Here is a 15,656-nt window from a genome sequence, read left to right as displayed (position 1 = left end):
TTTTTTTATTTTTAAATTGAATAAATAATATCAAATCTCCGTTTTTATCCCGTTTTTTGTCCCCTTTTTGTCCCCCGTGAAGAAATAATTTTCAAAAAAGTACCTAGTAATACGTACTATTTGAAAATAATAGTTCATGGAATTGTTAGTGAGAAAATACATTTTGATAAAAAAAGTACCAAAAAAGAAAACAATTTTGAGGCCTTAGGAATTCGAATTTCAAAAAAGTACCAAAAAGATTTCTAGTTTTTATTGATCTGAGCCAGATACATTCAATATAATATTTCTATGTTTATTTATGTAGGAGATATACATGTTAACAGAGGGTTCTACGGGGACTATTTTTACCCCATATGGCCACTTGAATTTTGAATTTCAAAAAAGTACCAAACACCTGTCGGCTCTTTTTTTGATTACAGGCGGACGCATTTAAAATATTATTTCTAAGTTTATTTGTTTTGGAGATATAGAGGTACAGGTTTTACCCGTTTTTGCCCCATTTGTCCCCCTTAACGACCGAATTTCCAAAAATCCCTTCTTAGTGGATCTACATATTGTAAAAGGAACCCATTACCCGAATTTCAAGTTTCTAGCTTTAGCGGTTTGGGCTGTACGATGATGAATGAATCAGTCAGTCAGTCAGTCAGTCACGTTACTCTTTTATATATATAGATATAAATATATAAATATATAAATATATAAATATATAAATATATAAATATATAAATATATAAATATATAAATATATAAATATATAAATATATAAATATATAAATATATAAATATATAAATATATAAATATATAAATATATAAATATATAAATATATAAATATATAAATATATAAATATATAAATATATAAATATATAAATATATAAATATATAAATATATAAATATATAAATATATAAATATATAAATATATAAATATATAAATATATAAATATATAAATATATAAATATATAAATATATAAATATATAAATATATAAATATATAAATATATAAATATATAAATATATAAATATATAAATATATAAATATATAAATATATAAATATATAAATATATAAATATATAAATATATAAATATATAAATATATAAATATATAAATATATAAATATATAAATATATAAATATATAAATATATAAATATATAAATATATAAATATATAAATATATAAATATATAAATATATAAATATATAAATATATAAATATATAAATATATAAATATATAAATATATAAATATATAAATATATAAATATATAAATATATAAATATATAAATATATAAATATATAAATATATAAATATATAAATATATAAATATATAAATATATAAATATATAAATATATAAATATATAAATATATAAATATATAAATATATAAATATATAAATATATAAATATATAAATATATAAATATATAAATATATAAATATATAAATATATAAATATATAAATATATAAATATATAAATATATAAATATATAAATATATAAATATATAAATATATAAATATATAAATATATAAATATATAAATATATAAATATATAAATATATAAATATATAAATATATAAATATATAAATATATAAATATATAAATATATAAATATATAAATATATAAATATATAAATATATAAATATATAAATATATAAATATATAAATATATAAATATATAAATATATAAATATATAAATATATAAATATATAAATATATAAATATATAAATATATAAATATATAAATATATAAATATATAAATATATAAATATATAAATATATAAATATATAAATATATAAATATATAAATATATAAATATATAAATATATAAATATATAAATATATAAATATATAAATATATAAATATATAAATATATAAATATATAAATATATAAATATATAAATATATAAATATATAAATATATAAATATATAAATATATAAATATATAAATATATAAATATATAAATATATAAATATATAAATATATAAATATATAAATATATAAATATATAAATATATAAATATATAAATATATAAATATATAAATATATAAATATATAAATATATAAATATATAAATATATAAATATATAAATATATAAATATATAAATATATAAATATATAAATATATAAATATATAAATATATAAATATATAAATATATAAATATATAAATATATAAATACAAAATAAATAAGTATAAGTTTAAAAATAACAAAATTATCAAAAATTTGTGTTTATTTTTCCGTTTTGGAAATAATTGGTTAATTTGCATTATATTTTTGACAAAAATAAAAAAAATGACTGAGTTTCATTCATGCTACAAGCGCTTTACACAATCCCCGATTGTCCCAAGTTGAAAAGTTATTTCATTTATTAAAGAAGACAGAGGGAGAACCCCATGATATTTTAAAAAAATTGTTCATTCACGAATAAAGGATTCGATATGGCGTGGAATAATCTATTCGAACGTTATGAAAACTCCCGTATTCTTGTTTAAAGACACAATTCTCAATTAAAGACAATATTTAACTTAATAAACAACCCTATTAGTAAAGAATCAGGTCGCTGTATCAAACAACTCCAACAATCGATTAACGATTGTATTAAAAATCTTTCGCTGCTTCAGATAGATACCAAAAACTGGGACGTCATCTTTGTTTTTATTTGTGCAAAATGTCTTCCTGACATCAGCTTACATTTATGGCAACAACATTTAGGGAACAGTAAGGAATTACACACTTGGCTAGAAATGGATAGCTTTTTAACTACCAGATATCAATCCCTTGAAGGTTTCGCAGATATACGAAATACTTCGTCTGATTCTCAGAATTACTTCAGGAAATATAATACGAAAAAACAGATTCCCAATAATTCCAAAAAGGTTAATACGTTTCAAACTAAAGTTAAACCACTTTGTCAAGACCCTCATCCCTTAAGGTTATGTTCTACTTTCTTATCAATGTCAGTTGAAGATCGTTATTCTTTGGTTAAAAAGCAAAGGCGATGTACTAACTGTCTAGCAGCCTCCCATGATCATAAAACTTGTAAAAGTCAGTTCAGATGTTCATTCTGTAAACAAAAACACCGTTCTGAGAATCAACCTGTACCCCAACAAGCTAATACTAGACCCTTTAATGATTACTCAACGAACAATAATCGTGATACACACCCCTCACAAACTGATAACAACCATGCTGATAACCCCTCAACTTCAGCTGCTGCAGCAAGATCACGTCAAGCGTATTCAACACAACTACAGTCCACAACATATAACTCTGTTGTCCTTGGTACAGCATTAGTTGATGTTTGTGTAGGTGATGTGCGTTGTACCGTAAGAGCTCTTATCGATTCAGCCTCAGAAGGCACTTTTATTTCTAAAAAACTCCAATCTTCTTTGGCAATCCCCACAAAAACTTCACATACTAATATAACCGGACTTAGCGGTTCTCTATCTGCTACTGCAACTCGAATTTGTATTATTACCATAAGTTCACCTCTAGAGAAACTCTTTAAAACCACAACTGATGCATTCGTTGTCAATAAACTAACAGGAGACTAACCCTTTTACGAGCTCTCTTCTATTATGAGTACCAAGTTTTCTGATTTACCCTTAGCTGATAGCTACTCTTCTAAAACATCGAATGTTGAGATTTTGATTGGTTGTGATGTTTACCCTAAAATCCTTAGAGATGGTATCCGTTGGGATTATAATAGATCACTTGTTGCTCAGCGTACCATTTTCGGATGGATAATCTCTGGAAAATTACACTCTCCTACTCCTCTTCTAAACTCTGTTTCATGATAAATGAATTATATCGACTTAAACACTCAACCCACTAAATTTTGGGAACTCGAAGAAGTTTATGAAAAACCAGCCCAATCTAATGAAGATATCTTCTGCGAAAATTTATACAAAAATACAACATTTAGAGACGAAAATGGTCGTTTTGTTGTTTCTCTGCCTTTTAAATCCGAATATTCCAATAATATTCCCCTTGGCAACTCTCGCAACTCTGCTTTATCCCAATTTCTAAGAAATGAGAGTAGACTCAATAATAACCATAAATTAAAGCAAGATTACGATAAAGTAATCGAAGAATATACATTTTTGAACCATATGATTCCCGTAAAACCCGATTTATCTACATTCTCTAACTCTTCATACTATTTACCCCATCACTCTGTGCTCAAACCCGAATATACAACTACTAAACTACGTGTTGTATTCAATGCCTCTAACCCCTCTTCGTCTGGATTAAGTCTAAATGACGTATTATACCCCGGACCAGTTTTACAACAAGAATTAACTGTCCTAATAACCCGTTGGCGATTGTTTAAATACGTTTTTAATGCCGACATCGAGAAGATGTACAGGCAAATACTTGTTAACCCACACCCCATATCAAAGGATTTTATTCCGCTGTTCGCCTGAAAAAGAACCCCAAGAATTTGAGCTACAGACCGTAACATTTGGAGTTAACTGTGCTCCATATTTAGCCCTGAGAATTCTTCTCGAACTTGCAGAATGTTGTAATAATGATTACCCCGAAATCTCTACCATACTCAAAGAGAATATGTATGTCGATGACGTACTATCAGGATCACATGACCTTTCGGTAGCCCTAAAATCAAGAGATAACCTAATTAAAATCCTAAATTCTTCTTGGATTCCCTCTCCGTAAATGGATTTCGAATGAAAAATACCTACTAAAAGACTTAGAACCCGAACATTTACTTATGTCTGATACAATAGAGCTTGAAGAAACAGTTACAACCAAAACGTTAGGACTCCGCTGGAATGCGAGTCAGGATTACTTCTATTTTAACCCCATAACTCAGCCAATCAGAAATAATATAACCAAGCGAATTGTTTTGTCTGATATTGCACGGTTATTTGACCCCGCTGGATGGCTAGCCCCAAAGATCATTGTCGCGAAAATGATAATGCAACAGATCTGGAAAGATCAAATCGAATGGGATGATCCCCTAAAGCCAGAAATTTTGCGAAGTTGGCTTTCGTTTTTAGATGATTACCCTAACATAAGAATAATAAAAATACCCCGATTTGTTAATTATAAACCCTCATATGCCGCAGAACTTCACGGCTTTTGTGAGCTTCTGAGAAAGCCTATGCTGCTACCCTATATCTTCGAACTACAAGTGAAAATGGTCACATATCTACTCATTTACTCCTATCCAAAACTAAAGTTGCCCCGGTTAAATTCGTTACTCTCCCCAGGAAGGAACTATGTGGCGCTGAACTGTTAGCCAAATTGATCGCATCATTTCTGTCTCAAATTAAGTTTGATAAATGCAAAATGCATCTCTGGACGGATTCAACTATTGTGTTATCATGGCTTCAAAAACACCCCTCGCATTGGACCACTTTTGTCGCCAAATGAATGGCGTCATGTTTCCTCTAAAGACAACCCAGCTGACTTAGGATCACGAGGGCTAACTGCAAACGAATTGATATGCAACGATTTATGGTGGCATGGACCAACGTGGCTTAAACTCCCTAGTTCCGAATGGCCGTCAATATTGCCCATTATAGACACTCACGAAGAAATTAGGCCCGTAAAGACTCATTTGAATCAAAACGCTGATGATATATTAAACCGCTTCTCTGATCTCTCACGTGCAATTCGTGTAATCGCTTACATATATCGATTTTACCATTCTACTCACCCACATTATAAAACCACATTTAATTACCCCTCTCTCACCATTCAACACACGGAAATAAAAATTGTTAAACTTCGATTAGTGGTTTCTTGTCAAAGGTTTTACTTTCCAGAATATTCACTGCTTTCTAATGGACAAGAGATTCCCAAGAAAAGCCCTTTATTAACATTTAACCCGTTTATCGATTCATATAACATAATGAGGATCAATGGTAGACTCTCGCGATGTGAAATGCTATCTTATGATGAGCGATTCCCTATGATTCTCCCCTACTCAGGTCGTTTTACCCGATTATATTTAGAACTTTTACATAAATACACAATACATGGAGAAAATTCGCTTCTAATACGTCTAGTACGTTTAGAGTTTTGGGTACCTAAGCTAAAAAATCTTGTAAAAACCATTATATATAACTGCAAGACTTGTGTTTTATATAAGAAAAAACAATGTCAACAGCTCATGGCTTCACTTCTACCTGAACGCACATTCCTTTCCCGACCTTTCACCAATACCGGTCTAGATTTCGCTGGCCCATTTAATATAAAGTCATATGTTGGTCGAGGGTGTAAAATAACCAAAGGATATGTACTAGTATTTGTTTGCTTTGCTACGAAAGCAATTCATTTGGAAGCCACCAGTGAAATTTCAACCCAAGTCTTTTTGGCGACATTTTCCCGTTTTTTCTCACGTAGAGGTACTCCACAAGTTCTATACTCTGATAATGGCAAAACTTTTGTAGGCTCAGCTAACATATTTAATAAAACACAAGAAAATCTCTTCTCCCAAGTACGATCTAATATCCTGTCTCAAAATGCTTTTCAAAACATTGAATGGCGTTTTAATCCCCCTGGTGCTCCTCATATGGCCGGACTCTGGGAGGCAGGTGTGAAAAGTTTTAAATCACACCTCAAGAAAATAACCCATGCACAAACTTTTACCTTTGAAGAATTCACAACGATGCTTACAAGTATCGAAGCTTGTCTCAATTCAAGGCCATTAAGTCCAATGAGTGACAACCCCACTGAGATAAGTGCTCTGACACCCGGCCATTTTCTTATTGGCGCCCCTCTGCTCTCACCCCCGGAACCAGACTTTTCTATTCGACGACTTAGTTATGCCAATAGATGGCAAAAATGAAATATACTACACCATCATTTTGCTTGCAGATGGAAAGAAGAGTATTTAAAGGAATTGCATAAACGCATCAAGTGGAAATACCCCCAAAGAAACTTTGTTGTTGGTGATCTCGTTGCAATCAAGAAAGATCATCTTCCCCCAAATGAATGGCGACTTGGTCGCATACAAAAAGTTTCCCCTGGTCACGACAATAAAGTCAGAGTAGCAGAAATTATTACTTCAACTGGTCCTATAGTTAGGCCAATTGTTAAATTAGTCCTTCTACCCCCTGCTAATGATGAATCAAACTAATATCTCCCTTATCTTTACAGCATTATGCCTCCACTAAACCGTCAAAGACGAAATTTATCTCCCATCACAGAAAGACGAAGATATCAACGTCAACACCCAGACTGCCGTTTGTGTAAAAGAGACCATCGCTTGCGCACATGCTATCTATGTATTTAACAACATGAATATTACCGAGAAATTCAAAATTGTCAAGAAGTATAAATACTGTCAAAATTGTCTGGCACACAGTCACGTCCTGGCAAGATGTCGTAGCTCAGAAAGATGTCACAAATGTCACCAAAAACATCATACTTTTTTACATTTTCATGAGCGAGTTCGGCCTACACTAAACATCCGTACCAACCCAGAAGCTAATCTACTCCAGTCAACAATTTTACGACCAACTGTCATAGTAAAAATCCAGCTCAGTGGAGAATGGCGTGATGTACGTAGACTTGCCAACCGTCCCGTTTTCGACGGGACAGACCAGTTTTAGAGTCGAATGTCCCGTGTCCCGGCGGTACTCTGAACGGGACGCCATTTGTCCCGTTTAAAAAAAAAACAACTTTTTCATTAATTACCACACAAAATATAAAAAAATCAAAAATTGGAAATACCGATAAACAAGGATGCTTTATTTTATGAAATATAGTATTTTCTAAAAACTGAATATCACTATTTAACAATATACATAGGTACTTAGTGCATTAACTTCTATGAGTTTCAATAAACTCATTAGTAAACATTATTTAACTTTCATGAAAAATAAATGGCACGATACTCGCTCTAGGATGCTTGTACATTTAGTTAAAGGTGAGTTGTTGGTCCATTGAAATGGACTGAGTTTGTCGAATTTATTACTTCAAATAATAATAAAAAAGCTGATAAAAGCGATTAAAAATATAAATTTTAAATTATGGACTGAAATAGGTAAACTTTATTAAATAACCCGTTGCGCTTCGTTACTCATACATAGTAAAATAAAAAAAATTTAAAGATTTTATAAACTATTTTTTTAATGAGGTGAAACAAATTAGGTAAAATTATAAAAAATAAATTTTCAGACAATGTTTGAAGAATCTCGCAATTTTAATTATCCAGATATTAAAAATTTACTATGTACTTTGAATGGAAAGTTTCACACCCACTGTTCCGATCTAGACCATTTTAGCTAAACTCTGTACAGTGATAAGAATTTGATTCATACAAAGTTTAAATACATTACAATTATAGTACTCCAGATATTCGAAATTAACTATATACTATGTATGGGAGGTGTCACTCCCACTAATCCAATCTCGACCATTTTACAGCCAAACTATGTAAAATGATAAGTGAGCTATCGGACAAAGTTTGAGGAATCTCGCAATTATAGTTCTGAAACTATTTTCCTTTGTGTGGTAGGTGACTTAAACCTTGTTCCGATTCTTCCCAATTTGGTTAAACTTCATGTCGTGATATGAAATTGATTCATATAAAGTTTGACGAATTTTACAATTATAGTACTCCAGATATTTGAACTTTAAAAAATTCAGTCTCGCCCATTTTCAGCCAATCTCCGTATAGTGACAAGAATTTGATTCATACAAAGTTTATAATTATAGTACTCCAGATATTCAAAATTAACTATTTACTTTGTATGAGAGATGTCACGCCAACTAACACAATAACATTTTCACCCAAAAAATGTAGAATAGTAAGGGCAAAATTTTAAGACTTCCACAATTATAGTTCTCCAGATATTCGAAAATAACTATTTACTCCTGTATAAAGTTCGAAGAATTTCACAGTAATAGTTCTCCAGATTTTACACAATTAAAATTAATGCGTTATTGTTGATTTTAATAAATAAAATAGGATAATAACACTGCTTCAAAATAACACTTTATGTCAGAACTTGAAAAGCGTCCTAATGGAGGTTGTATGCCTAGGTGAGGACATGCTAAAACCGTTTTCAAAGATTTTGAACACCCTCAAAATTTTGAGTTATTTTGAAACAAGTGTTTTAGGGTAGGTAGTACTTCAATACATCTAACTCAGACATTTTAAAACCGATTTCAAAATTTTAAAAAATAATCTAAGAAATTGTTTAAGTTATTAAAAAAGTTAAATTTTTTTTTTATTTTTTTCGTAATTTTTCCAATTCAACAATAGTTATTTTAATTTTTTTCTATGAAAACCAATTTTTATATAGACAAAAAGGAGATATTACTTATTAAAATCGGTTTATATTTGCAAAAGTTATTAAACTTTTTCGAAAAAAGTTGGAAAATATTTACCCTGTTTTTTACATTTATATGCGCTGGGGGAGAAAATACTCAAAAAGGTATTAATGAAAAGTTGAATAACTTTTACAGTTTTCATCCGATTTGAAAAATTAAAACCATGTTTTATTAAGAACTTTTCTTTGTACATTGATATAAATTTTTACAAGCTTTCATATCAAAATAAGCAATGAAAAGATCGAAAAACATCACTGTAAACGGTTTTTTCAGAATAACTTCTGAATTTGAAGGTGTTTCTGAAATTTTTTGGCACAATTTGTAATGTACTCAGCAAGTCCTATAACCCACGCTAGGTCATTTTCCATGTTTTTTTCCATTGTTCTCTGATCATTTTGTGGTGTCCCGTTTTGGAAATTTCAAAAGGTGGCAAGTCTAGATGTACGTGGTATTATGAATCCATCAATAGAAAACAGTGAAATTGCTGAGTTCTTGCCAAATCGTTATCATTTGCCAATTGAAAGGACAGGTTCCAGTCGCATTTGCAAAATCACCTTTAAACCACACTTTGTCAATAGACCTGTGGTCAGTGTAAACGCTTTAGTAACAAAAGAGTTACCACAATTTCAAAGACCAATGGAGCTAGATGCTTCGATTGCTGAGCCATACAAAAATCTACATCTGGCGGATCCAAGATTCTATAACTCGTCAGAGATTAACTTGATCCTCGGTGCCGATGTTTACCCACATATCATCAAATCGGAAATTCATACACCAACACTCACTTCACCGATGTTCCAGGACACCGTGTTAGGCTGGATCCTAATCGGAAAAGTTCGTCCATCGTAAATACATAACAATTATATATATTTAATTTTATATATTTAAATATGTATTAATGAATTATGCCATTGTATTATCTAAAATTATAATTTTATTAAAAAAAAACCTAATGAATTTTCGTAAAAACATAAAATTTGAATCAAATTTAAAATATCTTGAAAATTATTTCTTTATAAATTATAAAATTTTTAAATCATTTGCTGTTTCTTAAAACAAAAACAAAAAAAACTAAATTAATTGTATTTATTATCTTTGCCTACACTGTAATTATTCTTTTATCTTATAAAACTAAACTAATATCTAGTTTGTTATAAAAAAAACCAAAACAAATCTGCATTCTAAAAATTGTATGTCAATCTTTGAAATTGTATTTTTTTTTATTATAATTCCAATTTGCTGTAAAACTCTTTGAATTTATTTATAAATGAAATTTTCTCAATTATTTATCTTGGAATTTCGACTCCGTCCTTTTGTGGTTTTGCGTAACCGCAAGGGGGCCGGAATGTTTAAATCAAGAACGTTATTTGTAAACTGACATTGAACTGCCCTTATTTTATTTACCAATGGTGTATTGGAAAGCGTGCACATTTGATGGTCGTTTTCTTATGCTCATTACATTGTCTTTCACTTTTTGAATTCGCCGTAGATTACAATTGTAAATATAATTGCAGGGTTTAAAATTAGTTAAACGTTTTTTACATTTGACTACCGACTGCGCAATAAATATGAATCGTTTTCATATTAATGTGCACAAATACTGAAAATATACAAACTATAAGCCAATGCCATATATGCACAAGCTTCATGGTAGAAATATTTGTCGCAGTTTTTCCAAAAATATTTTGCCTTACACAATATTTTACGTTGCAGCTAGAAGACAAAATGAAAATTTTTCATTTTTAAAACTTTTGCTGCCTAAATATATGTATATTTTTGGTTAGCAAAAACAAATGAAATTGCTTGTGTATAATATACAAAAAATTTACTACAAAAACATCATACATGCAAACAAATTGCAGCGTGAAAACCATAAACTGCAAACGATATGCGCAGTGAAAAATTCAAACAATGAAAATATGGAAGATGCTAAAAGTAGACTGACAAACCATACGAAGTTGAAAAATGTAAAATACGAAATTGTGCAAAGTTAAAAATGTTTAAAGCGAAAATGTTTATTTTTAAAATATTTCCGCCGCATATATGGTTTTGTTTTGCCGCATATAGTCATTGAGTAGAAAAATGTGAAAAAAACTATGAAGTTGATTTGGGTGTACAAAATAAAAAATTGTATTGAAATGTGTGTTAATAAAGAATTTTAGTGCAATAAAATAGAAGAGATTTTCTTGTGTTTTATTAAATATGTTAGCTGAGCCTACAAAAGTTTTGCCATTATCAGAGTATAGAACTTGTGGAGTACCTCTACGTGAGAAAAAACGGGAAAATGCCGCCAAAAAGACTTGGGTTGAAATTTCACTGGTGGCTTCCAAATGAATTGCTTTCGTAGCAAAGCAAACAAATACTAGTACATATCCTTTGGTTATTTTACACCATCGACCAACATATGACTTTATATTAAATGGGCCAGCGAAATCTAGACCGGTATTGGTGAAAGGTCGGGAAAGGAATGTGCGTTCAGGTAGAAGTGAAGCCATGAGCTGTTGACATTGTTTTTTCTTATATAAAACACAAGTCTTGCAGTTATATATAATGGTTTTTACAAGATTTTTTAGCTTAGGTACCCAAAACTCTAAACGTACTAGACGTATTAGAAGCGAATTTTCTCCATGTATTGTGTATTTATGTAAAAGTTCTAAATATAATCGGGTAAAACGACCTGAGTAGGGGAGAATCATAGGGAATCGCTCATCATAAGATAGCATTTCACATCGCGAGAGTCTACCATTGATCCTCATTATGTTATATGAATCGATAAACGGGTTAAATGTTAATAAAGGGCTTTTCTTGGGAATCTCTTGTCCATTAGAAAGCAGTGAATATTCTGGAAAGTAAAACCTTTGACAAGAAACCACTAATCGAAGTTTAACAATTTTTATTTCCGTGTGTTGAATGGTGAGAGAGGGGTAATTAAATGTGGTTTTATAATGTGGGTGAGTAGAATGGTAAAATCGATATATGTAAGCGATTACACGAATTGCACGTGAGAGATCAGAGAAGCGGTTTAATATATCATCAGCGTTTTGATTCAAATGAGTCTTTACGGGCCTAATTTCTTCGTGAGTGTCTATAATGGGCAATATTGACGGCCATTCGGAACTAGGGAGTTTAAGCCACGTTGGTCCATGCCACCATAAATAGTTGCATATCAATTCGTTTGCAGTTAGCCCTCGTGATCCTAAGTCAGCTGGGTTGTCTTTAGAGGAAACATGACGCCATTCATTTGGCGACAAAAGTGGTCCAATGCGAGGGGTGTTTTTGAAGCCATGATAACACAATAGTTGAATCCGTCCAGAGATGCATTTTGCATTTATCAAACTTAATTTGAGACAGAAATGATGCGATCAATTTGGCTAACAGTTCAGCGCCACATAGTTCCTTCCTGGGGAGAGTAACGAATTTAACCGGGGCAACTTTAGTTTTGGATAGGAGTAAATGAGTAGATATGTGACCATTTTCACTTGTAGTTCGAAGATATAGGGTAGCAGCATAGGCTTTCTCAGAAGCTCACAAAAGCCGTGAAGTTCTGCGGCATAAGAACCCCATAAACTACGTGTTGTATTCAATGCCTCTAACCCCTCTTCGTCTGGATTAAGTCTAAATGACGTATTATACCCCGGACCAGTTTTACAACAAGAATTAACTGTCCTAATAACCCGTTGGCGATTGTTTAAATACGTTTTTAATGCCGACATCGAGAAGATGTACAGGCAAATACTTGTTAACCCACACCCCATATCAAAGGATTTTATTCCGCTGTCCGCCTGAAATAGAACCCCAAGAATTTGAGCTACAGACCGTAACATTTGGAGTTAACTGTGCTCCATATTTAGCCCTGAGAATTCTTCTCGAACTTGCAGAATGTTGTAATAATGATTACCCCGAAATCTCTACCATACTCAAAGAGAATATGTATGTCGATGACGTACTATCAGGATCACATGATCACAAACCATACGAAGTTGAAAAATGTAAAATACGAAATTGTGCAAAGTTAAAAATGTTTAAAGCGAAAATGTTTATTTTTAAAATATTTCCGCCGCATATACGGTTTTGTTTTGCCGCATATAGTCATTGAGTAGAAAAATGTGAAAAAAACTATGAAGTTGATTTGGGTGTACAAAATAAAAAATTGTATTGAAATGTGTGTTAATAAAGAATTTTAGTGCAATAAAATAGAAGTTTTGCAAAGTTAAAAATGTTTAAAGCGAAAATGTTTATTTTTAAAATATTTCCGCCGCATATATGGTTTTGTTTTGCCGCATATAGTCATTGAGTAGAAAAATGTGAAAAAAACTATGAAGTTGATTTGGGTGTACAAAATAAAAAATTGTATTGAAATGTGTGTTAATAAAGAATTTTAGTGCAATAAAATAGAAGTTTTATTTTTTGAGGTATGTAATTGTATGTATTGTGAAAGATAGCAATGCAGTGAAAATTAAATTAAATAAGATTCTGGACAAAGGATAGCTAGCGGAGGATATTATTATTGAATTTTTTGATTGATTGGCTTTTTTAATACGAATTCAAATGTATTCATGCTGGTGGTAATAGGAGTCCAGAAAAATTAGTAAGAACAAAAATAATTTTGTATGTAAAGCGGTTAGAAAAGGATATATAATGCAACAACAATAGCCAAATACCATAAATAACAGGATCATTCATTTTATGAATAAAATCTATCATAATAAAATGTTCAAATGTTTCCTTTCGTAAAATTTGTAACAGGAGAACAAACAATAAAATAAGCAGCATAGAAAATAATTGTGGAAGTACAATTTTATGTGTAAGATATAATGCAAAAAAGGCACAGGTATAAGTACAACAGGAGCAAACGGAAATTAACTGCAACAACATCAACTTATACACACAAGTAGGTAATTATGATATAAAATTGCTGTATGTGTGTACATACAACAACAATTTATGCAAAAATCATAAACAAATACATAAATAGGTTCAATCGTGATCGTGAGTGATTTTGTAGCAGGAGAAAAAAGGATAAAGAGGAATGATAGAAAATGTAAGCATCAACAAAAGAAAGGAAAAGAGTTAAAAAGGGATAGAAAATGCAACAACCAGATTATGGAAGGACACATGCATGAAAGCAAGAATAATTTATCACTACAAATGAATACAAAGAGGTTATAAATAACAGGAGATACGAAATTTAAGAAAGTTCCTGAAAATATAATTCTGCAATGAAGAAAATTTTACTGTATACAAATATCAAGTGAGAGCGTAAATGATACGCATTTTGGTTTATTTTTAGATCGAGGAATTTTTGTCATCTTTTTAACTCTTTTCCTTTCTTTTGTATAAGTTGATGTTGTTGCAGTTAATTTCCGTTTGCTCCTGTTGTACTTATACCTGTGCCTTTTTTGCATTATATCTTACACATAAAATTGTACTTCCACAATTGTTTTCTATGCTGCTTATTTTATTGTTTGTTCTCCTGTTACAAATTTTACGAAAGGAAACATTTGAACATTTTATTATGATAGATTTTATTCATAAAATGAATGATCCTGTTATTTATGGTATTTGGCTGTTGTTGTTGCATTATATATCCTTTTTTAACCGCTTTACATACAAAATTATTTTTGTTCTTACTAATTTTTCTGGACTCCTATTACCACCAGCATGAATACATTTAAATTCGTATTAAAAAAGCCAATCAATCAAAAAATTCAATAATAATATCCTCCGCTAGCTATCCTTTGTCCAGAATCTTATTTAATTTAATTTTCACTGCATTGCTATCTTTCACAATACATACAATTACATACCTCAAAAAATAAAACTTCTATTTTATTGCACTAAAATTCTTTATTAACACACATTTCAATACAATTTTTTATTTTGTACACCCAAATCAACTTCATAGTTTTTTTTCACATTTTTCTACTCAATGACTATATGCGGCAAAACAAAACCATATATGCGGCGGAAATATTTTAAAAATAAACATTTTCGCTTTAAACATTTTTAACTTTGCACAATTTCGTATTTTACATTTTTCAACTTCGTATGGTTTGTCAGTCTACTTTTAGCATCTTCCATATTTTCATTGTTTGAATTTTTCACTGCGCATATCGTTTGCAGTTTATGGTTTTCACGCTGCAATTTGTTTGCATGTATGATGTTTTTGTAGTAAATTTTTTGTATATTATACACAAGCAATTTCATTTGTTTTTGCTAACCAAAAATATACATATATTTAGGCAGCAAAAGTTTTAAAAATGAAAAATTTTCATTTTGTCTTCTAGCTGCAACGTAAAATATTGTGTAAGGCAAAATATTTTTGGAAAAA

The 15,656-nt window shown here is 30.0% G+C and overlaps 1 protein-coding gene across 1 annotated transcript; it reads left to right on the top strand.

Annotated features, from left to right (window-relative positions):
- Positions 1 to 3,816: 3,816 nt before the first annotated feature.
- On the top strand, positions 3,817 to 4,693 carry LOC135950700 (uncharacterized). The gene is made up of 2 exons (XM_065500230.1): positions 3,817 to 4,343; positions 4,420 to 4,693. Exons 1-2 carry the CDS (start codon positions 3,817 to 3,819, stop codon positions 4,691 to 4,693), a joined length of 801 nt encoding a protein of 266 aa, XP_065356302.1.
- The last annotated feature ends 10,963 nt before the right edge of the window (positions 4,694 to 15,656 follow it).

The sequence above is a fragment of the Calliphora vicina genome, chromosome 2 (genome assembly GCF_958450345.1).
Source record: "Calliphora vicina chromosome 2, idCalVici1.1, whole genome shotgun sequence".
NCBI classification, from domain to species: domain Eukaryota; kingdom Metazoa; phylum Arthropoda; class Insecta; order Diptera; family Calliphoridae; genus Calliphora; species Calliphora vicina.
The sequence above is the reverse complement of the archived record's forward strand: the minus strand, read 5'-3'. Positions and strand labels throughout refer to the sequence as shown.

Excerpts from the sequence above, each read along its gene's own strand:
- LOC135950700 (XM_065500230.1), top strand. The coding sequence starts at position 3,817 with ATGAATTATATCGACTTAAACACTCAACCCACTAAATTTTGGGAACTC. Across the intron at positions 4,344-4,419 it reads CTAATAACCCGTTGGCGATT|GATTTTATTCCGCTGTTCGC; the intron begins GTTTAAATACGT and ends CCCATATCAAAG.